Genomic DNA, 22,488 nt, shown 5'->3' with positions numbered 1-22,488 from the left:
CGTCTTTATAAAATAATTTATGGAGCAAAGAGACATATTTATATTTTTATTTTATAAGAACTGTTTCTTCGAGTGTACGTTTGGGTATGTACCTTGTTCATGGTGTTTTAGTATTTGATAAAAATCTAAACAAAATGTATGACATTGTGGGGCTCCCATTTGCGTGAAGTGGTTCGCCCACGTAACAAAGGCAAAACGGGAAGGCTCAACAAGGCGCCGCCAAAGACCCAATTCCCATGCATATTCGAATTTTTTCCAAGGGTCCCAGTCCCGCAACTCCACCTTTACGTATTTTATGTTACCCACTTCAAGTTGCCCTGGAACTTATTACATATTATAAATCATATCATGGCCTGACATTATGCTTAGCGTACAATTTGCCAAGGAGCGACCTTTTGCCACTCTGTCTTCGTTCGGCTCTGAAGGTCGAATTTAAAATGAGTACAAAACTTTTGCGGCAAGTTGTTGTATACCGTACACAAATAAAGTACTTTTGCGGGCTATATGTTGAAATGATTGGCTTTTACTTTATGACAGCTGGAAAGATTTTGAGAGCTGTTCCCTATATTCAGCAGAAAATTGTCGACCCTTTATCAATTAATAATTTGGTAATGCGGGTAAAATATAGTATGAAGTATAATGTCTAGTCTCCATTACGCGCTTCTCAGCACACCAGCCATGTAATGAACACATAAATTACGATCCCTTTTATAATTAACAACATTTAATTTAATTGGTTTCATCGCTTTGCATACCAATTTTGGTTTATTTTTAAACATAAATTTAAATATTGATTTTATAGTATACATTTAAGTGGCAACGTTATGACGTTAGCTAAAGTAGAACCTCCTTTAGCGATTGCGATGCGTTACATTTCGTTTAGGGGCTTTCGGGTCTTGTGTTGCAAATACTGTTTTCCATGTTTTTAAACAGCTGCACGCCTTGGTTGACAAATTACATAGGCTAATTAGCATATATATCACATACTTCCTAAATTAGAAGCTAACACTAAAATCTAAGACGTGTCTCGATTAGTTTCGAGTTTTGCTTACTCGCTGCTAAGTATGATTTGGTATTATATTTCTCTTAAATCAAACTTTAAGTTTAAAAAGTCGACTTCCGATGGAAAGAGGAAGGCATACAGTATGTACATACATCATTTGCGTGTGTTTAGAAATAGTAACTCTTGTTTCGTTTGTAATTAAATATTTTTGCGTAATTTCATAAGAATACTTTGATTTAGTTGCTGCTTAAGTTCGTTGCTTATATTTTCGTGTAGTTTTCATTCGATTAATTTTTGTTTTCGTTGCAAGTGAAGAGTGAAAAGTTTAAATGAGATCAATACCAAACAAATAAAGGCAAAGGCATTAGAAAGGCTTGGGTATTTGGTATTCCTATCTATGCGGTTAAACTGATTAATTTAGAGTGGCCAGAGGCCTGAAACTAAAGCACAGTTACGTTCCCAGCTCATCTGGTCACACTCAAAAAGCTAGCAACGTACAATTGGAAAAGACGGGAATACTTAGGACTAAATTAGTTTCAATTTTAGTAGTATTTTTAGTATTTCGAAAGGTCTCTTGCTTAGATGCTGTGGTCTAGAATAGAGACCGGATCGTAGGAACGTTTCTTGGCACGCTGCTGGTAAATATAGAAGCTCATTACCACAATCGCAATTGAAGCTATAACCGAATAGGGCACAAGCCAGTAGAAATAATAGTTGGTCTGGTTTACCACCTCTACGACTTTCGGTTGGTCAAAGGCGTTGTTGCAATTTACGGTGGCGGCGAGTGGCACCACTGTGGTTGAGGTCGTGCCATTGCTGCTTGTGGTGGTGCTAGTGGCTACTAGCTCGGCACTTTGCTGCGTGGTAAGTGGATCAGGCAACAGTGGCGGCAAGGAATCCTCCTCCGGCGTCTCGGACTCATCGACATAATCCTCGTAGGACCCATCGTCCTGCTTCTCGTGCGGCATCGGCGCACACTTGGGCCAGCAAACCGGACAACAGGTGTCCTTGAGCATCACCTGCTGTTCACTGGGACAGTTGAGGTTGCCGCAGAAGGACATCGTGCACTTCGGCTCCCCCTTTTCGCATTCGCACGTCTTGCAGTTCTCTGTCCAGTTCTCCCCATCCTTGTAGAACATGCCCGAAATCTTCGACTGGCACACACCTTCGGCCCTCTCATCGCAAGTCTTGTGGCATATCTTCAGTCCGGACTCGCACTTGCATCGCCTGCATTGCTTCAGCCAGTGGAAGTCAGTGTCCCGCACCACGGTGCAATTTGGCTCCGCCTGGCACTCGTAGGTGCCGCAACATTCTCCGGGCGTTTGATTATTCTCCGGCACCAGTTCAACCACCACCACGTCCTCGTCCGCATCCGAGGGACAGTCCGGAATGTAACAGGTCTTGCATACGCACTTCCGGTTCAAGCAGCACTGGACGTAATCCTCATCGGAGATCAGACCTCTATTGTAGGATACCCCGTCGGCGGCTGACGCCATCTCACTCGCGTTGGGCAACTCCACCGCATTCGATTTAATCAGGTCCACCGCAAGTAGGTTATGGCGTATGGAACTGTCCGCCGGGCATTGCATTTCGGCATCCGGAGGGCATTTAACCGACTGACACAAATCCGGCAAGGGCTCCTGGTCAACTGTAACGAAATTATGGGTGGAGAAAGTGCAGCCGTTAGTGGTGGTCAATAAAACATGAAGGTCTCAGTTGCAGCTTAGGTATACTTAAGTAGAAGTGGGCGCAATGCGTGGGTGGGCAATGGAGGTCACCTCAAGAGGTGCTGTCTTATTTATAGCAGAGTGCGGTGCTTAAATTTACCAACTAGAAAATAACAAAATGCTCGGTTCGTAAGCTGATTTCAAAAGTACAAAAAGGTATGCCATGCGTAAAGGTGTACCTCTTGTAAGTAGTTAAACTTTAAAGGAATTATATTTAATTTATTTAGTTTAGTTTAAAGAAGAAACCCAAAGAAACCCCATCCTCATATATTATTCTTCTTTTTTGAAACAATAGCTAAAAGTCTTTGCAACTGAGTACTACAACCAACTTATTATCCTCTCACCTAGCAGAATGCTTCACCACCCACTTCTGTGTTTTAATTATACACCCTCTTTTTTAAAGGGCCAACGGAAAAAATGAAAATGAACAGCGTAATGCATTAAGGTCAACTTATCGGATCGAATGTCCATTGCTTATCTAGGTGATTCATTGGCCCCGAACTACCGAGTGGCGAAGTAATGTAGTAAACTTATACCAATTAAAGTTTTTCCACTTGCCATTGATTGTTGAGCCCTGCCTGTTTGAGTTCCATTAATTTTATATTCTATACCTGAGACTAAATCTCCGTTTTATTTTATTTTGTTCCTTGCTTTGGAGATTTCTCCCTTCTGCGAAATGTGTTCACTCTCATTGTTCAAGTTAATTTGTCATTTTCACTCGGCCATATAATGGGAATTTTCCATCTTTCTCTCTCTGTTCCGTGCCCTTTGACTTTTTGGTCCTCGGCTTTTCCCTTTTTCGGGTAAACAATCAGGATCTGGTCGGGACAAAAGTAAATATCTGGCTGGAAAAATCTACTTGATTTTAAGCACAAGAACCTTCGCAGCCTGTCGAATATTAAAAACTAAACTTTTTCGGGTTTTCTTTGGGACCTGCACTTTGATGTCGGGGGAGCAGAATGCTTTTTGGGCTGGGGATTGTTTGGTGGGTCGCTGGATTTTTGGTGGGTCGACGGCGCCTGCTTTGAAGGAGCTCAACAAACTTCTTACACTTTATTTAATTAAAGTTTACTTGTTCGTTGTTTTTCGCATTTGTTCGCTGACGCTGTCGTGTTATCAGTGGGACAGCTGGGACAGTTGTCAGCCGCCCTCGTATCCGCAGTTCGACTTTGAAATTTGGCGGCGGGAGGTTAGATTTAAACGAGGCATGTCCAAAAAATAGAAATAATTTAAATGCTACTCAACTTGATGTCGTTGCAAAAATGTGCAAATACTCGGGATTAGGAGGATATCTTATGCTCTTTTTTGCATGTGCTCTTAATTGCTTCCGTATTTATTATGGTCCCAATGATCAAGTTTATCATATTTAACTTATATAACCCACTTCATTCTTTTTTCAACAAAGTACTTAAAGCTGTGTACAATTTTCCAGAAGCAAAAAGGATTTTATGTCGCCTAACTAGAACAACTTCAAATCTGTTGTTTCCTAATTAAACAATAAGCTTATGTTACTAATCGAAACTAGTCGTATAGAAAAAGTGATACTACTTCTGTATATGTATATATATACTTATGTTTCGAATTGCTGGTATACCTCTAGCGCTGTTGTAGAGAACTCAAAAAAATGTGAATGAATTAGCCGTCAGACGAGGACATTGCACAGCAATTTACAGCGAGCTGCGGAGCAAACTGTCAGACTAGCCGGCCACCTAACCCAGATAAAACCAAACCGCACACTTGGCTGCCTATTCAGATAAAGTCGGAGCAGGCGACGGAGCCAAAACCAGAAGCTATAGAATCTGGAACCAGGGTTACAGCCATGTACAAGATCCGAGCAGGAGGACAAAAGCGCACACAGACTTGTACATACATACATGCATACATGGTTGGCTATTTTTCTATATATTTCCCTCAACGCCCCCCCTTACTACTGCTGCCACTTTGGCTCTTCGGTGAGAAACTTATAAACAGCCGTGGAAAGTTTTCATAAAGGATGGAAGTACAAAAACACACTCGCACACTCACACTTTCTCACATATAGACACTCGAGTGTTTTGCATTTTATGTAGCATGAATGCAAAAAAAAAAAAAAAAAAAAAAAAATGGGGAAAAAACAGTCAAGAGGGGGAAAAACTCTTTAAAAGCGAAAAACTTTTTTAATAATCCAGCGACAACGTCCTGACTTTGTGGCCTGCAGATACAGATACAAATGCGAAGATACGAGATCTTCAGTCGACAGCGAGCGAAAGAGAGAGAGAGAGAGAGACTGGGCCAACTGTTTCAGGAATTTAAATTGTTAGCTTTATCTGCGTTCGGCACTGATTGCAAATCCAGTTTAACCCCATTTACAGGTGCGAACCGGCAGGTGGAAGGTGCAAGCACATGAAGCCACTTGAAAATTGACTGATTCCGAAGGCTGGCTTTTGTGAGATACATTCTGTATCCATACAACGGTGGAAAGTGAGGGACAGACCATAAACTCTCAGTTTTTGCCTAATTTCCATCCGAGTATTCCAATGTGATTTTCCCCTGTCTTGTTGGCCAATCAGCCATCCAGCCATCCGTCCATGCATCCATGTATCGGCGAAACCCTTTTGTTGTGGCACTATTGGGCTGCTCACTGAGTGTGTTATCTGGACAGATTATCTGGCTGAGTGAACGCCTTGGCTAAACGAAATTCAATCAGGCTAATAGCTGGCGTAACCACACTCGGAAACAAATCGTTCATAAATGGAAGTTGGCCCTTACCATACGACTTCACAATTTTGTGAGAATTTGAAAGAAACAACTGGAACACATTTGCAGATGTAATGTAAGAGCTTAGCTTAAAGCAAGTAAACACTTTAGCCATTTAACATTTTTCCTGTTCTTACTATATGTAAGTAGTATTAGTTATATAGTTACTTCTTTATTTCTCAGGTGCTTTTTGTGCTATTTAGTGCGAAAAGCTTTAATCCAAGCTTCAATTTCCAAAAATAAAATTATATATATTTTTTTAATTATTTAAACTACCCCTAAAATTGCACACATTTTTTCCGAGTGCATTGCCTTGAGTGCTGCCTCTGGCTGTGATTCGATTATGCCATTGCCTTTGGGCGACCCACTAGCACTAGCAGTTTCGCCTCAGCTCGGATACATTCGAATCACAGCGATGCCGCGTTGGCTTCAACTCCCGGGTATGTCGGCCCTGGGTATACTGTACAGTCTGACCAGGGTGTTTGGCCTAATGGCCACCGCCAATTGGAGTCCTCGAGGCATTAAGAGGGTCAGACAGAGCCTCTATCTTCGCATCCACGGCTGCGTGATGCTGATCTTTGTGGGCTGTTTCTCGCCCTTCGCCTTCTGGTGCATTTTCCAAAGGATGGCCTTTCTGCGCCAAAACCGAATTCTGCTAATGATTGGCTTTAATCGATATGTCCTGCTGCTGGTCTGTGCTTTTATGACTCTGTGGATACACTGCTTCAAGCAGGCGGAGATTATTGGGTGTCTCAATCGATTGCTGAAGTGTCGAAGGCGGTTAAGAAGACTCATGCACACTCGGAAGCTGAAGGATTCCATGGATTGTCTGGCCACTAAGGGACACCTGCTAGAAGTGGTGGTGCTACTCAGTTCCTATCTGCTCTCCATGGCTCAGCCCATTCAGATACTCAAGGATGATCCGGAAGTGCGAAGGAACTTCATGTACGCCTGCTCTTTGGTTTTCGTATCCGTATGCCAGGCCATCCTGCAGCTTTCCCTGGGGATGTACACAATGGCCATACTATTTCTGGGTCACCTCGTTCGTCACTCCAATCTGCTGCTGGCCAAAATTCTGGCGGATGCCGAGCATATTTTTGAAAGTTCCCAGAAGGCCGGATTTTGGCCCAACCGCCAGGAGCTGTACAAAGGCCAACAAAAGTGGTTGGCCCTCGAATTGTGGAGATTACTTCATGTACATCATCAATTGTTGAAGCTCCATCGGTCCATATGCTCGTTGTGCGCAGTTCAGGCCGTCTGCTTTTTGGGATTTGTGCCCTTGGAGTGCACGATTCACCTGTTCTTCACATACTTCATGAAGTACAGCAAGTTTATTTTGCGAAAATATGGAAGATCGTTTCCGTTGAACTACTTCGCCATCGCCTTTTTGGTGGGGCTCTTCACCAACCTTTTGCTGGTCATTTTACCCACCTACTACTCAGAAAGAAGATTCAACTGTACCAGGGAAATCATCAAAGGCGGAGGATTGGCCTTTCCATCCAGGATCACTGTTAAGCAACTCAGGCACACTGTAAGTTCAAATGTGTATTATTTTTTAAGTTACTTCACTCTAAATGGTGCTCTGTGAAAAATATCTACTTTTTGTAGCAGCAAGTTGTCATTATTATATGCTAATAGATCAATGTATAGAACAATTTGGTTTTATTTAATAAGTGCCATTTATATTCAGCAGGTGTTGATTGTAAATCGCACTTCATAAAATAGTTATCGAAAGTGATTGGAATACCTAAATAACTCCGACTGTGATCGAAACAAACAGTAATCATCAAAGGGAAATACCGACGTCGTTACGTATTACTCATTCAAGTTTATGAATACAATAAGCTGGATTTCTATAATTTTTTCACCACTCATTGTCGGTGGAAAAGTAGAAATTATAGCTTATCGGTTTTTTTGTTAGCATATGATAAACAGCTTGTGTGCAAGTCATATTTTTATCATTAGCCAGGCTTTAAATAATGTATCTTATTCCCCAGATGCACTTCTACGGCCTGTATCTGAAGAATGTGGAGCATGTATTTGCCGTCAGCGCCTGTGGACTGTTTAAGCTGAACAATGCGATACTCTTTTGCATCGTGGGTGCAATACTAGAATACCTTATGATACTGATACAGTTTGATAAAGTCCTAAACAAATAGCTGACAAACTCCCCAGACAGTGGCCATAAATAAATATAAATTAATTTGTTCCCTTGTTAAGGTTGGGTAAATATATGTATATATATGTACATATGTATGTAGTGATAGCATACAGAATCCCATGAAAGGGGTGACTTTACTTACGTGTCGTTGCACTGGAAACAAATATTAGCACATATATTATTAGCATCTGGTGCAAGCACCTCCTTGGCGTATGCGAGTATGGCATATTTGCTCTGTTTGCTCTTCAGTGGGTTGTTGGGTGGTGTCAGTCGGTGGGCGGTGGGCGGTGGGCCGTTGGTGGCGAGTGATGGGCGGTGGGTGGTGGGGCAGCGACAGCAGCTGATGACAATCGATATGACCTTGCCTGGTCGCCGGGAATTGTTTGCGAATTTCTGGCCAGCTATCAAATCATATAAATGTCTCGTTATAATTTGCGAAAATCAAAATCAATTGGCATCTTCTCGGCAAACCGACTGAAAAGAGAATAATAAGACTACACTGTAGTATTCAGAAATATTTGTTGTTAAGTATTTGTCTTAAGTTAAGATTGATGCGTATTATTACTTTTCTTACCAATATTACAGACTTTGATAATTACTAATGACCATTTAAAGTGGTCTGCTTAATCGAATTTGAAATACTCCCTTTAGTTGTCACCTCAAAAGAATGGTAAGTATTAAGCCAGAGACTAAGCATTCGGAATGCCATTATAAAGGGTGTTCCCATTTTATAAATTCATTACCTCCGCTACAAATGGTCTACCGATTTTATTTGTTATTTTTAACAGCTGATGAAATGCGAGTTCTAATTTAATTGCATTCGAAAGCAGGCCAGAAAGGCAGTAAACACTCGAAGAGTTAATAAGAAGGTGCCTCTAGAGTCTACAGCCAAATGCCCTCTCATTCTTTCGGGGTTTCGGATTGGTTTTGGTTTGGTTTGCTTTGTTTTGCCGGTTCGTCACTGCTAAAAATAGCAGCCTATTTTTTTTTTGGCTCTGCGAGTAGTTTTAATGACCAAGTGCCAGTCTCTCATTTTTGGGACGTATGGGTATGTGCGGGGTATCAGCGAGGGTCGGGGTCACCATTTCCCCGGCAACTGAAAATGTTTGTGCATGTTTTCTGGCTTTGCTGAATGGGCCCGCCACTGAAAAGGTACTGATAAAGGCATACAGTCCCACATCGTCGGGAGGGGGGAAATGGGAAATGGGGGCCAGTCACTGCTGGCTTGTCCATAAAAGACCTGTCCAGGTCCGCCTACGTGTCCAAATCGAACAAATTTTGCATGTGCTCACTGAGCAAAATAATAACACATTTATTACACATTTACACATTACACTTACAGAAGGACTTAAATAATGCTCGTAGAGTTAGGAATTTAAAAAATGTACTAGCTAGTTGTGGAAAAAACCAATATGATTAAACCGACAAATTTTACAGTTGGGTGTATTAGAACCATACTGGAAATATATAAGTTGCTATGGTAAGCAGAAAATACTTTATAAACTCTTAAAAATGAAATACCTCCGGAATGCATACTGTTCAACATCGTCCTCTTTTCTCCCAGTGCTTTATTGGCATTGAATGCCGGACGATGATTTGCTTTTCATATCCATTCAATCAAATTCTAAACGTATCCATACAGTCTCCTTTAAACGAGGCCGAAGATCTATAAGATACGAGCTGTGTGCCCGTTCACAGAAGCTCCGTTTAATTTCTGGGGAAACTGAACTTCCTTTCATCGAATTTCCGATGACTGGAAATAGCAGCTTGTCCTCAGAGCAAATGTGCAAATGAGAGCCTTTCGGCTTTATCTTATCAGTTGCACAATTTGCATTACTCACACACATTACTCTCTCAGGTAGACAAAATTCGAGGAAAACGCATTAAATTCAGTGTTGTTTTTCACTTGGCCGATAAAACCGAGATGTCAGTTTCCTGTTGCGCGTATGTACATATATATATCCATATATATGTGAATATCTACCAAGTAAGTTCGTCTACAAGTCCACGCTGATTACACATCCAACTGCGATATTGTAGATGTGAAAACAGAGTGCTGGAGACCATTGAAATTTCTAGGAATTTGTTTGCTTTGGACGAGCTTCATATGAACGAGAGTACGCGTATTGCAGGTTCAGTAACCTGCGAAGTGTGCTGACGCTCCAAACATCATCTATTTGGCTAAGCGGAGCCATAAACAATTCCAGATTAATGAACTCACGAAAAATGATATATATATATATAAGGAAAATCGAGCGAACAAGTAGTCCGAAAATTGGATTTAAATGGCAAACTGGCGGCGAACTGAATGGGATATTCCGAGAAGTTGGCCCGACAACAATCAGCTCTCAGATATTGTTTATATCTGGAGGAATTTTAATTATCGTCTCGTTGGCTTTACCAAACAGATCTTATCTTATATGGGTCGCATTTTGTCGGATCTTTTAATCTCAGTTTCCTGTTGTCACTTGTTTTCTTTTCTACACTCTCACCTCCAAGACATTCATTTTGGGTAGAACTTTCCCTGCATCAATACCAACAAATATGATATTTTGATTTTCTCCTGAAATTTGTGGAATGCATTCCAAGTGCATTACTTGTGTACCACAGATAAGTTGATATAGTTACTTCACGGATGTGATAATCATCAGAACTTTCCACATAAATCGATCTAACTGGTATGTGCTAGTCCATAATTTTTTGAAGCAAAAATTGTCTACTTTTGTGAAAGATTGAATATACAAATCGCGCTCAGAATGTTTGGAACCCAAGTAATATTTACTTTAGAGAGAAGTGCTTACATATATAGACTCGCTTAACTGTACGATCACCTTCGGGCATTCTTTTGAGCTTCTGCATATCTTGTATAGCTTATATAGCGGTATTTGACTCTATGTATCTGTATCTTGCGCTTTGTGCGGTAATCGCATATTTGTGTAGATGACTAAACTGTGATAGCGGCTAAGTAACTTTTTCCCGCATAAAGTCAAGGGGTTTGAAAAGTGGGGGAGGTTGTTGGCTGGTTGGCTGAATGGTTGATTGTGAGTTGGCAACGGCAAATGAAGTATGAAACGCTGACGAATGGCAACATCCAGTTTCCTTTGTACTCGGTTCTGCATAGTTCATCATCTTTTTACCTCGAACGCGAGTTAAGCTTTATTATTGCCATAAATTTCACTTGAATGCGAAATCTGATGCATCTATGCGATGCTTCCAGTTCGGCTTTAGCTTTGGCTTTAGCTTCGGCTCTAGCTAGCTATAGCTTTTTCTTTTCAGCTGTTTATCTTGGAGCGGCAAGGCAACACATGCAAAACTCGACGGGCTCTGTGTGCATAAATACTTGCGAACACACACATCTGCCTTGGTATTTGCTCGTGTTCGCGTACAATAATTTCACGTTCAACAACTTTTGGCTTTTTGATGAGCCAGCAGCAACAGCAGCAGCAACAACAACAGCAGCAGCAGCAACATCATCGCAGCAGCTACACACATCGGCAGCCCGCACTTGAAAGGTACGTTTTGTGTGGTAAGGGAACTGGAGGGAAGGGCGGGGCGATTACAATGGGCACCATGAGGCCGAAAGAGGGGTTTTTGGAGGCTTAGGGGGAGCGCTGAGAGCGAACCTCAGTGCGGCAGTTTGGCTCTTTCGGTTGCCATAGCCACCGCTACTGCCATAAAGCTCCTCTTCTCACCTCTTTTCAGCGCACTGCAACTCGGCACTGTTGTCTGGCGAAACTTAAAGCGAAAATACACGGTTCGAAAAGTTATCAAAACCCAGACCTATTTATCTATATCTTATCTCGTAGATAAAAATTGAAAGCATTTTACAGCGAAAAAGTGCCAACATATTAATCAGTTCAGGCTTCAAAGCCTGAAAACTATTGAAAACTATTTGGGAACAAATTAAGTTACCATATATAAATCTAACAAGTTAAGTCAGATACCTTTATGAATTAAAATGCGCTTCGTTAAGTGAAAATCCCCTATCAAAAGTCAGTACCACACTTAATCAATGTACAGCACAAATAAAAATTGTATCTACTGAAAATCTATGATTACAAATATTATCTTGCACTTGTGAGATCTTAAATGGTCAATCAAAATGTTGATAGCGATGACGTCAAGTGATTATGCGAAATGCTAAATAAATCTGCTTTCAGTTGTGGAATTTGTTGGGAAATTTATAGTTTTTACGTCACAGTCTCATCTTGAGTCAAATACGTCGTTACGGACCATACGAAAAATATTAAATGAATTTAATTACATGTAGGAATTTTGCTCGAATCATAAAAGTTAGGTCGGGTTTTATTCCCATTTTTCCCGGTGCAATAAAATTAAAAATACGTATTATGGGATTAATATGCTTATTTGTACGTATTTAATGCTTCATTGGAGGTTCGTTTGTAGGGCGAGAGGCAAGCCGAAAATATTTAAAATCGTCTTGTAATAGTGATATATTAGCACCCACTTTGTGTCAAATCTCGAGTAGCTAATATATAGTATTATTTTTGGGATTAACAAATTATATGATTTTCTGAAGTTCATGGACTGGATTCCTTTCGACAGAACGTTTACAAATTGTATGCAAAGTATTATTCAAAATTTGCATATAACTTGGCAGCGGTGACAGAAACATACAATTTTTTCTGATGTATCGAATTGGCTTCCAATCGACGCTACACGATATCGGATTTCATCGCAGTGTAGTCGTCTCGTCTCGTTACTCAACGGCTTTGTTATGCTTTTGGTCGCTTTTGCTTCGCTCTGACCTCTGAATTTGCTCGATGGCGATGCCGTTCGCATTTTTGCCCAGAATACTCTTTCGAGGTGGAGTCTGTAAAGTTTTCCACGGCAATTGGCATGCCCATCGATTGCCGAACTTCCATTTGCATTTCGCTGGGTTGCTAATGGGAATCGCTTTGAACCCTGACCGGAACGCCATTGGGCTTTTATCGGGCTTTTCCCGGGTTTAAAGCATGAAAAGATGGTCTGTTGAAAGGGTTCAAAGGGTTTGAAGTTCATTGCCTTGGAAGAATCGTAAAACTTCCAGATTCTAGATTGAAACTGATGTAGTTTTACATAGATTCTTTTTCGTCTAATAAATATCGAAAATAACGCCAAAATTTAATATTCATTAAAATTTTAATTCTTGGTGCCATTTTTCTAGAGTATCTAAACTTCAGCTACATCTGAAAAGTTTTTTCCCGTATTCCGACATCGCTTTATTTACTCTAGTTTCTTATTTTGCGGCGTTGCTTATTTGTCTACTTAGGTTTTTTATTTCGGGGAACCGCAGGATTGTTAAAGAGTTATTTTTGACGTTTCTTGTAAACATAAATAAGTTCCATTATCACTGCTTGATTGTTTAATAAATGAAGTGTAACTCTCTGATTTCTTGAATTACTTCTTAAACCATGGAACCTGACCAAATTCGAACACCGCTCATTATTCATACACCCCTTAATTTGGTTATTCGATTGATTTATTGTGAAAAGATAAGTTTGCACTGTAGGTTGATACATTTTTGGATGGTAACCCTAAAGCATGTCTTGAAAATCTGAAATATGGAGTAATAACTCTTGTCGAGCAGATCTTAAACCATTTTCCCTAGGGCATTGAAGCTTCGACTCCGTCACGTAAGCACTTCCCCTCCGGCTTTTATTTATTTGCTCTGGTTTTCATACATTCGGATTCGGCGTTGCTTTTTCGCTTTCGGCTCTTTAAAGCTTGGCCGGCTTCTTTCCTTCTTTTTTTTTTTTATTGGTGTTTTTGGTTGTGAGTAGTTGGCTGCCAAGCTTAAATAAGTCTTTAATGGACTGTGCGTGTCGCAGGGGAGGGGGAATTGTATAGTATAGGTACTGGGCATGGGCATGGTCATGGCATGATATGGCTAATGAAATCAAATTGTTTGATCATTGCGATAAATTCAATACCAACTCTGCCTAATTTCTGTCCATTTACGCACGCCGCTTTGCGCTTTTAACCTTGATTTCTTAGTGTAAACAAAAAAGTGAAAAAATCGGAAAAAATACAACAAAATTAAATACAAATAAAAACGCGACCCAGGCCGAGTGGCAGCCAGCGAGTGGGAGTGAGACACATGATAAACGATGCCGAGATACAAAGATACATTCATCGAGCATAGAGTAGTACGAAAAGCTTTCAGCATTTGACGATCTGTCAGTCGCGCCGACTATTTGTCCCTGTGTATTCTACTCATCTGGTGTTTTCCGTTTTCATCTGTTCTCGCTATTGGGCTTTTTATTAAGTTACCTATTTATAATTTGTTTATTATTTAGCAAATGCGTGCGAATAATGTTTAAATATACCCTAGGGCAGCAGCATCTGGAAGTTGCTTAAAAGCGAAAATACGAAGCACAAATTGAAAAAAACGTACGCCAAATCCATAAATATTTTATAAATGACGTTATTGTACAGTTTTCCCCCTGGTTATATTATTAGCTATGCTATCTTATCTATGTACGCTCAACGTGTCCCAATGTGCGTGTCGGTGTTTGTTTGTATAGCCATATTGGGTGTTTGTATGGGCCAACAACGCTACCGTCATTACCCTTCTACTTTTATGCTGGCTTATATAATCGTCGGCGGCGGTAGGAAAAAAATTATAAAGAAGGTAATGCGAGCAGAGTGAGGGGAACGAAAAAATCAACTTGGTCGCAGATTCCACCAGTGCCTGTATTATATAGATTATGTACAATCTGTGGAATGCGCTTCTACACACCTGCCACGTAAAATTCGTGTTTTTTTTCTTGTCACTCGAGCATAAATTCTACTTGCTCACATGGTTTGCTTTTAGTTATTCGCACTACACTTGTTTTGTATTTATTTTGTATTTTTCTGCGGTTTATTGGGCTTGGTTAGCTGGTGTTTTTTTTTTTCTTTTTTATAGCACGGTTTCTGTTCACTTCACAAAACGAAAATTAATTGTGGGTGCATGAATTTCGTGTGTTTTTTTTTTTTTAGCTTATGAGGCTTCCGCGATCACTGCTCAAATTCAACTGAGTTTCCAAGCTCGATCCACAAAAACTTTATAGCTTGTGGTTATCGCTTGGGCACTCTCTCTTAAGGGGGGAGCGTTCGCGGTTTTGGGAGAGAGAATGGAGCGTTATTTCACGATCGGAAGAAAAAGCTCGCTCTCTTTTGGCCCGCATTCTTCGCTGCCATGCATTAAATCTTTTTTTTGTTGATCTTTGGCCGGCAGCCGGCTTCTTTTCTATCAGTCTTCTCTTGTGGTCTTCGCTCTTCAAGCCTTCTTACGCTCACCGTAAGAAGCTTTCTCTCTCTCTCAAAGCTGTTTGATTGGAGGAAAAAAGCATAGATCAACGTCAAAAACAACAGGTCGTAAATTTTCAGAGCAAGTGAGCAGATGGAATTTTGGCGAGTGCATCACGTGCACAAATTCCCGTATACGCAAATTCGCAAAAACTGCAGCGACGATCGATCACACGCATATTAATTGGGGTGGGTTGGATGTGGGTTGGTATCTGGGAAACCGAAGAATCTGGCGAAAAGCGTAAAGATCGTTGCCATCATTCCGCTTTTTCAGGCCAAGGCGTGTGCGCCATGCAAAATGTTAAATGTAAAGTGCTAAATGCGAAATGGAATATCACGACAACACCCGCTCACGCCCATCGAATAAGAAGAGCTGCGGATTAATGTAAAATGCAAAATATGCAAGCAAAATATATACTCACTCATGCACTTGAAAATATGCTTTCACTCGTTTTAATAATATTATTTTAACCTTATATAAAGCCTTGAAGAGATGAGATTCTGAGATCTATACTAGAAATATATGAGTATGACATACAAAAATAAAAAAAAATATTCGATTATTTGATATTAACAACAAGTATTACTTAAAATTATACTCAACAAAAAAATAATAATAATAATAAAACGGAGTAACGGATCAAAAAATATACAATTAACGTTACATTGTTTTAGCCATCAAACTTAACTTAAAAATTGTTTTGCTACTCGAAATTGTATTTACTATTTATTGTGATATAAAGTTAAATATTTCAAGAAGTGTTCTTTTCAGTGTACCGCTTGCGACTGCAGAGATCTTCGCATGCATTTATTCGGCAGTCGGTATAATCCTCTTGTACTTGCAGATTGTTCAGGCGACTAATTGCTAAGTGAGCGGCGCGTCGCCGAATGAGTAATTTTTCGTAGGTTGGTATCTGCTGCAAGTGTCTGGAGTCAGCTACAACAATGTCAAGGGAATACTGCTTCTGAAATTATTGGATTTGCATATTAACAGATCTGGCATAAATGAATGGATTCGATCTGGCTGGGAGTCATTCGAATTGGGGGAATGCGGAATTTGGATATTATTAACGGGCTTATTCAAGTCGGAAAGCTTACGCCTGAAATTGTTTTGCTTTTGTATGCGATTAAAGATAATTGGTTCTTTACCTGCAGTTTAATTTCGGGGTCGAAAAAAAATTATATAGATGAATGTATCAGTATGAGGTGCGTTAAATGTTGTCATTATCATTAACATGTTAAAACACTTCATGATGACCCCAAAACATTTAATATATACTTAATTACCCTGTCGTTCATTTTATGACACCATATCACAACTTAAATTGATCTGAAATTAACGATCATACCTGTATCATACCTGCCTTTTTTGATCTAATAAAGTGAATGTCATCTCTATATTTAAACAAAAAGTTTCTAACTCGCAATTTTTGCATATATACAAACAGATGGACATTACATTTCATATGTGAAATATTTATGAAAAGCAAATGACTATTGCCATTTTCTTTTCGTTGAATGAGCATACAATAGTTTAAAATACTAAAAAAAATTGTATGTGTGTAGATGAGTTTTGGCTTATGTGTGCATTATGTATTTAGCAAAACTATTTATTATTCTTTAATTAAGTTTTATCTCTTTTTTATATGTTTATTGTAATGTTATGTGCTTTAATATTTACAGATTTAACCTTTAGCACATGCAGTTCCAGGTACTAACTCACATTGACTCTACTATTTTCTCATTTTTCTCTCGCTTAAAGAACATTAACGAAGCCTGAGAAGAAATCGGATACTTTTCTCTATCTCGACGCCATTAGATTTTCTCTGACATTGCAGCGAGTGCGGCTATATTTTACTTAAGTTTGTCGTTTGTCCCTGCTGCTTTTCCGCATTTCCACTCCTCGTGGCTGTTTTCATGGTCAGTTAGCCAGAGTGTTGTTGTCGCATAAACTGCCAGCAGATAACAGCAGAAAGGCAGGCAAAATCCGTATAATGAAATAAAAATACATAGCTAAATAAATAGGACGGACGGATGGACGGACGGACGGAATCAAAATGAACAGCCACGGCAATAGCAGCAAAAACCCGGAGACAACCACATTGATTTCACTTTAACGAGCTTGTAATGTCTTTGAGCCGGCTCAGTGGCAAAAGTATATAAAAAGCGTTATGTATACGACATGTGGGCCACGCAGAAAGCACGCAGTTGGCATGGTACTGCTGCTGCTGGTGGCGTTGTGTATTCCACTGGATGAAAACTTTTGCCGTCACATCCTAATAGGATAATAACGAGCCAAGGCTGGGCGAAAGTTGTTGCGCCTTGCAGCCCAGAAACTCCCAAAAATAAAACACGAGCCAACAATAAACGATGATAAGGGGCTAAGGAACGTGTCGGCTTCTGTCGCCAGCGCCTCAGAATCATTCTAAAGCGCAGTTTCTAGCCGCAGTTAGGACTTGGTCCTGTTTCAAACTTCGGCGTTTTCGAAATGACACTGCACGAAAATATTAAAACAATCTAGATTTAAATTAAACATAGGGATCGGACTAACTAATGTATCTTACCAGGATTTCTGTTTCAACGCGTTGTATTCCATCTAATGCTTATGACAAAAGATATTTCAAATGACTAATGAGATAAAACCAAGAGTTCATGGTAAATACCTTAGATTCTTTTATCTCGTCTTAATAAAGAGTTCAAAGTCAAAATAAAGTACCACTCTCGCTATTGGTATTTCCTGTATAAACATATATTGTAGCCATAAAAGTATTTTACAGATTAATATGGACTGCTTGCTTCATACAATGTTTATTTCTATAAATTATATATTTTCGATGAGCTTTATTCTGAGACAAGATTCCTATGCTTTGCTCTATGGAAACTGTACCGCCTATCCAAAAGATTTGTTGAAGAAACATTTTTCCTAAGTGCCAAGTCCAAGTTAACTGGGATCCATTTAGCCGACTGTTTTTGCTAAATCGGCCCGCAGGAAGCGCTGATAAGAGCCAACGACTTGCGGTAGTGAGAGGCATATAATGTTGTGCATCCCCTACAATCCAACCCCATTGACATTGACTTGGCCTTTCCCAGCCCAAAAAACTTATTATTTTGGGATCCTAAGGAGGATGTTTTAAGGCGGAGGCGTGTCAGTTTCGGTGTTTTATGGAGCGGGTGTAGCTGCCAAATGATAATTTATGGGCGGAACTATATGAAACTTCGAGGTGTCAAGAAATCTGTTAGCTAAAGTCCCAGTTTTTTCATCAGTGGGAGCTAACGTTAAGAAAAAAGGACGGGAAAGTGTGGCCTGGAATGGATGTTCGAGTCATGGATGTTCGAGTGGGCCAAGATGAATTTGACTACGTAAAGGTGGGCACAAATTAAAAGCAGCAAATCAACGTGTTCTACTTAACTTGGTTGAGTGAAAGTGGGTAAAGACATGAAGGGGGATGTAAAATGGAAAAGATGTGCGGCACAACGAAATCGTTGGAAAGGAACTTTACTTGAGTGAGTTATAAAGCCAAAAGGGGAAAGTTGAACGAAACGCTTTGCGGGGTGAAGCGCCTAAAAAGGTTAAAAACCCAAAGAAAGATGGGAAAGGAAAATTGTTAATGTAAAAAAACGGTTAAAGGACGAAAAAGTTCAGTCAAGAAAAAGGAACGAAGTTCTTTAATTTAGAATTCGCACAATTTTTAAAAAAGGGCAGATTTCCTTATAGATGCAATAAAACCATACGTAATTTGCGAACTTTTATTAAAGTTGTTTCGGATTCCGTATAGTAGAAGAAGAATAAAAAATTTGAAAATTAGTTTATTGAAAGCAAACTAAAAGTCTCATTAATATACATGTTTCCATCTTATAAAGAGCGTACATTATTAAACTAACTTTCCTAAGGTACAGGCATTTACAATTTCATATTAATTAAATACCATCTCATCAAATTCGTTACCACCCAGATGCAATGAATTATTAAGAAAACCATTATAATCAATGATTTGGTGGCACACTCTTTTCCCATGTGGGCTGACACCAAGGTCACAAGCCGAAGCGCACAGCCACCCACCTTATTGCCACCCACCATTTTCAACTTGGCGGGGAAGTCTCGGCGGATAAAAGAGACACTTGACAGTGACAGTGTGTAAGAAGACGATGATGGAGAAGAGGTGCAGGTTGAAAAAACGCTGGGGAAAATTTCAACATCATTTTGTGTGTGCATTTGAGCGATTACCCAAGTGATTACGGCTAGATGCACAAGGTAAGCACCTGACACCTACTAGACAAACAATTCATAATTTCGAGGGAGCCCGTCTTCATCGCGGTCCCTTTTTCGGCCATCACTGCCCCCTTGGCTGCTCTTCGTTTTGGCCATCATTTACGGCTAACGAGTTATATTCTGCGGTCCAGCACGGATTTTCCCCTCGGTTTTTCTCGCCTCTCCATCAGCGCTCCGAAAAAAGCGTCGCTCATTTATTTTGATTACCTTTTCGGAGAAAGCCAAACCAATGCCAACAGCAGATTTAGCCCCATCTTCTGCGTTCTTTTCTCTGTCTGCTTTGTTTTCACTTATTTTCCAGCACTTCTTGCCATCTTTCAGAATAAATGTTAGACACGCTGGGGAAAAGTCGCGAAAGTGAAAACTACGGCACTGGGAATAGAACACTTCTAGTATTTACAGTGAAATCTATAATTGTAAACTAAATTACTAATTTACGTAATAAAATAAATATATTATAAATATTGTTTGATTTTATTTTATGATTTCAATTATTGTAATACATTTATAAAGTACATTAAAAGGGCTGATAGAGTATCCGAAATTATCTTTAAATATATATCACTCCCAAGAACCAAAGGAGTACTTCTGACAAAGAAGTGTGGGAATGCTGACTGACCGCTGTGGTCTTATCGCTCGCTTTTTCGCAATTGGATGAGTTTTGGCTGCGGACTTTGAATCGTGGTGGCACATCAAGCCTTGATGAGCCTAATTCCCAGGCGACACTTTTGTCCGAACAAATTTAGTGTTTGGGAAACCCCCTTCTTTTCCATCTCCGCAAATCCAGCCGCACACAGACTGCAGTGCCATAATAAAGTTAACAGAAGGATCTACATCTTCCGTCGCTTGTCTAACCGTTTCCGGAACCTGTTTCCGTTCCGCCTTGACTCCGTTCCGTCTTTTTTGACAAAGACAACTGCGAGGTAGTCCGGATGGAGAAGACGACCCCGAAGGGCCGTTACCACCAAATTCCATTATGGGACTCCTGGCTCATTGTTTTCGCAGTCCGGAGGGGCGTAAAACCCGGAAAAGCAGGAAAACTCGGGGCAAGGGTCGGCCTGCCGCATTGGCCCTTCGCCTCTTGTTAGGTTGTACACAAAATTAATATTGCAATTTTTGCTTTCAACCCGCCTGTCATATAAGAGCGGAATAATTTCAGAAAGCATATTTCAAAATGAAATTTTCTTGCGGTTGCTTGGTATGGCATGCGGTAAAGGGCGGCGAGTGGAATGGGCGGGGCATTTAGGCTAAAACAAATGTTTGTGCGGTCTGGTCTGGTTTGGTTTGGTTTGGTCTGGTCTGGTCTGGTCTGGTCTACTTCTTCGGTCTTTGGTCCACGGCTCCTGAAAAGTGGCCTGTTTTATAATGAAATAAATTTCATTTGCTCATTGACTCGATGACGATGTTGACTAACCATAAGGATCCTACAAGAATACGAGAGTAAGCACTGAGGAAAATTAAGTTTTCCACAAATTTGGATCATGCATTCTATGAGCTCTGCACAAAATATATGAATTTTATACATCTTTTGTTATATTTTAATGAGCAAAACATCAGTGAACTATGTCGTTTTCAAGGCTAATGTAAAATAATTAAGAATCATAATAGCTAGAGAGCTTTAGGAGTAACAAAGAGGTAATAGAATTATTATGTCAGGAATATGACATTAGCTGGCTGCCAGATGCAAAAAGTCCCATAATCTTGAAACTTTTTTTTCCAGTGCAGTGGGTGGCGTGGGGGAGGAGGCGGAGTCTGGCCGACATGTGTGGCCAGGCATGAAGGAGCTGGCCCGGAATTTGCATGCTCAAAACTGGAGCAAGCGTACAAATGCCGGAGATGCGGACGGATAGAGGGTACGGGAACGTGGATGTTGGATGTGGGCTTTTGGCTGCATGTGCTCGCAAAATCAACGGAACGGGCTCGACATTAAGTGCTCCGGCCTGGCCGCCGCTCCAATGTGGCTCCTCCGTGTGTGTTTGCATATCTAAGGTATTAAGACTTGTGCGAAATGAAATATGACATAGTTGACAAAGGAGCGGATGGTAAGGGATCGGATGGGATGGGAGATGGCATCTGTATTACACGTTACATATTACGGGGAGTGCCGCAGGCAACGGAAACATCAGCAGCAGGCGAAAAGCGGAATCAGGAGCCAAACCCTTTGGCAAATATTGATGCCACCTGGGCGTGAGCATTTTCTTCCTGGGATACTCTGGTTCACCTGGCCAGAACACCTGCGTTTGATGGTCGACACAAAGGGATTTTCGGGCAGGCGAGCGTGTGATTGCCCTTAAAACGTCACAAAATCTTGATTTAAAATGGCCTCGATGGTTGTGTTTTATGCGATAGAAAATAACATTCTCAGCAATTCCATACAGCGAGCATAAGCGGATTTTTGGCTTAGTTTTTGCAGTTAGGTTGCGTTTTTGGCAAGTTGTCTCTTTGTAATTTGATTTCAGCACATTTCGACAAGTCTGGACCAGTTCCCAGTTTAAAAAAGAAATAGGCCCATTTAACATATTCCCAACTAACTACCCAAATTGCATGCTTGCAAAAACACACTTGCTTTTTTTTTAACGGAATCCTTTTTATCTTTATTACATTTACATAGTACATACATTTACATAGTTACATAGTACATTTTTCGATAGTTCCTAAAAACCTAATTACCTTTCACATTATGTTTAAAATTACTGAGTATGAAAGAAGTTGAACTGAACTCCTGAGCTTATTTAAAAGAATAACTCTTTTTAATCCGGAGATCTAATTTTTATGGTGAAGGGCGGATATCCGGCCAGGACATTTCCACGTCTAAAGTTGCCATTTGAGGCCACGTGCAAAAGCCAAATTCCGCGTGTGCTGCCATTTCCGCGGTTGAAGGTATCTCCGGCTGTCCCGACTTTTTGTCCTAGCTGTGCATTAAATGCCACTCAGCCAGCCAGCCAGCTTTAGTTCACTCATTTTCCAGGGCTTGGTTATGCGACAAAGGGGGCGTGGCTGTTCGGGCTGCTAAAGGGGCGTGGCTTTCGAAGGGGGGCGGGGGAGGTCGGAGGACAGAATGCAGTTGCATACTTTTGCAGCAGTGCGCTCCACTTGGCGTGCGGCATGCCACAACGCTCCGGATCCGTATGACATTGCAACGGAGCGGCGACGATGATGATGATGACGATGATGATAGCGATGCCACAGTGTTGCGTCATGTAAAAGATAAACAAGTCGACATTTTGACAACCTAAAAAGTAAAGAATAAATCCCGTGCGGAATGAAAGAAGCCAACAACAGACGACGACGGGTAAAA

General features: G+C 40.5%; 2 protein-coding genes and 1 long non-coding RNA gene across 3 annotated transcripts; 2 read left to right on the top strand and 1 right to left on the bottom strand.

Moving 5' to 3' along the window:
- Positions 1-731: 731 nt before the first annotated feature.
- CG13252 (uncharacterized protein) lies at positions 732-14,649 on the bottom strand. Its single transcript, NM_140991.3, has 3 exons — positions 14,370-14,649; positions 7,770-8,101; positions 732-2,651 (listed from the first exon to the last, which is right to left on the bottom strand). Exons 2-3 carry the CDS (start codon positions 7,852-7,854, stop codon positions 1,582-1,584), a joined length of 1,155 nt encoding a protein of 384 aa, NP_649248.3. The 5' UTR covers positions 7,855-8,101; positions 14,370-14,649; the 3' UTR covers positions 732-1,581.
- On the top strand, positions 5,810-7,671 carry Gr77a (Gustatory receptor 77a; the record flags this gene model as incomplete). The annotated part of the gene is made up of 2 exons (NM_168868.2): positions 5,810-6,997; positions 7,464-7,671. 2 exons carry the CDS (start codon positions 5,810-5,812, stop codon positions 7,623-7,625), a joined length of 1,350 nt encoding a protein of 449 aa, NP_730560.1. The 3' UTR covers positions 7,626-7,671.
- Positions 14,650-15,583: 934 nt separating the features above from the next.
- lncRNA:CR43945 (long non-coding RNA:CR43945) lies at positions 15,584-15,966 on the top strand. The gene has a single exon (NR_073960.1). It is a non-coding gene; the product is annotated as a long non-coding RNA:CR43945 (long non-coding RNA).
- The last annotated feature ends 6,522 nt before the right edge of the window (positions 15,967-22,488 follow it).

Source organism: Drosophila melanogaster, chromosome 3L (genome assembly GCF_000001215.4).
Source record: "Drosophila melanogaster chromosome 3L".
Taxonomy (NCBI): domain Eukaryota; kingdom Metazoa; phylum Arthropoda; class Insecta; order Diptera; family Drosophilidae; genus Drosophila; species Drosophila melanogaster.
This window is presented reverse-complemented; position numbering and strand designations above follow the sequence as displayed.

Coding starts and splice junctions, on each gene's coding strand:
- CG13252 (NM_140991.3), bottom strand. CDS start 7,854: ATGCCATACTCGCATACGCCAAGGAGGTGCTTGCACCAGATGCTAATA. Junction 2,652..7,769: donor TGTTTCCAGTGCAACGACAC/GTAAGTAAAGTC, acceptor ATTTCGTTACAG/TTGACCAGGAGCCCTTGCCG.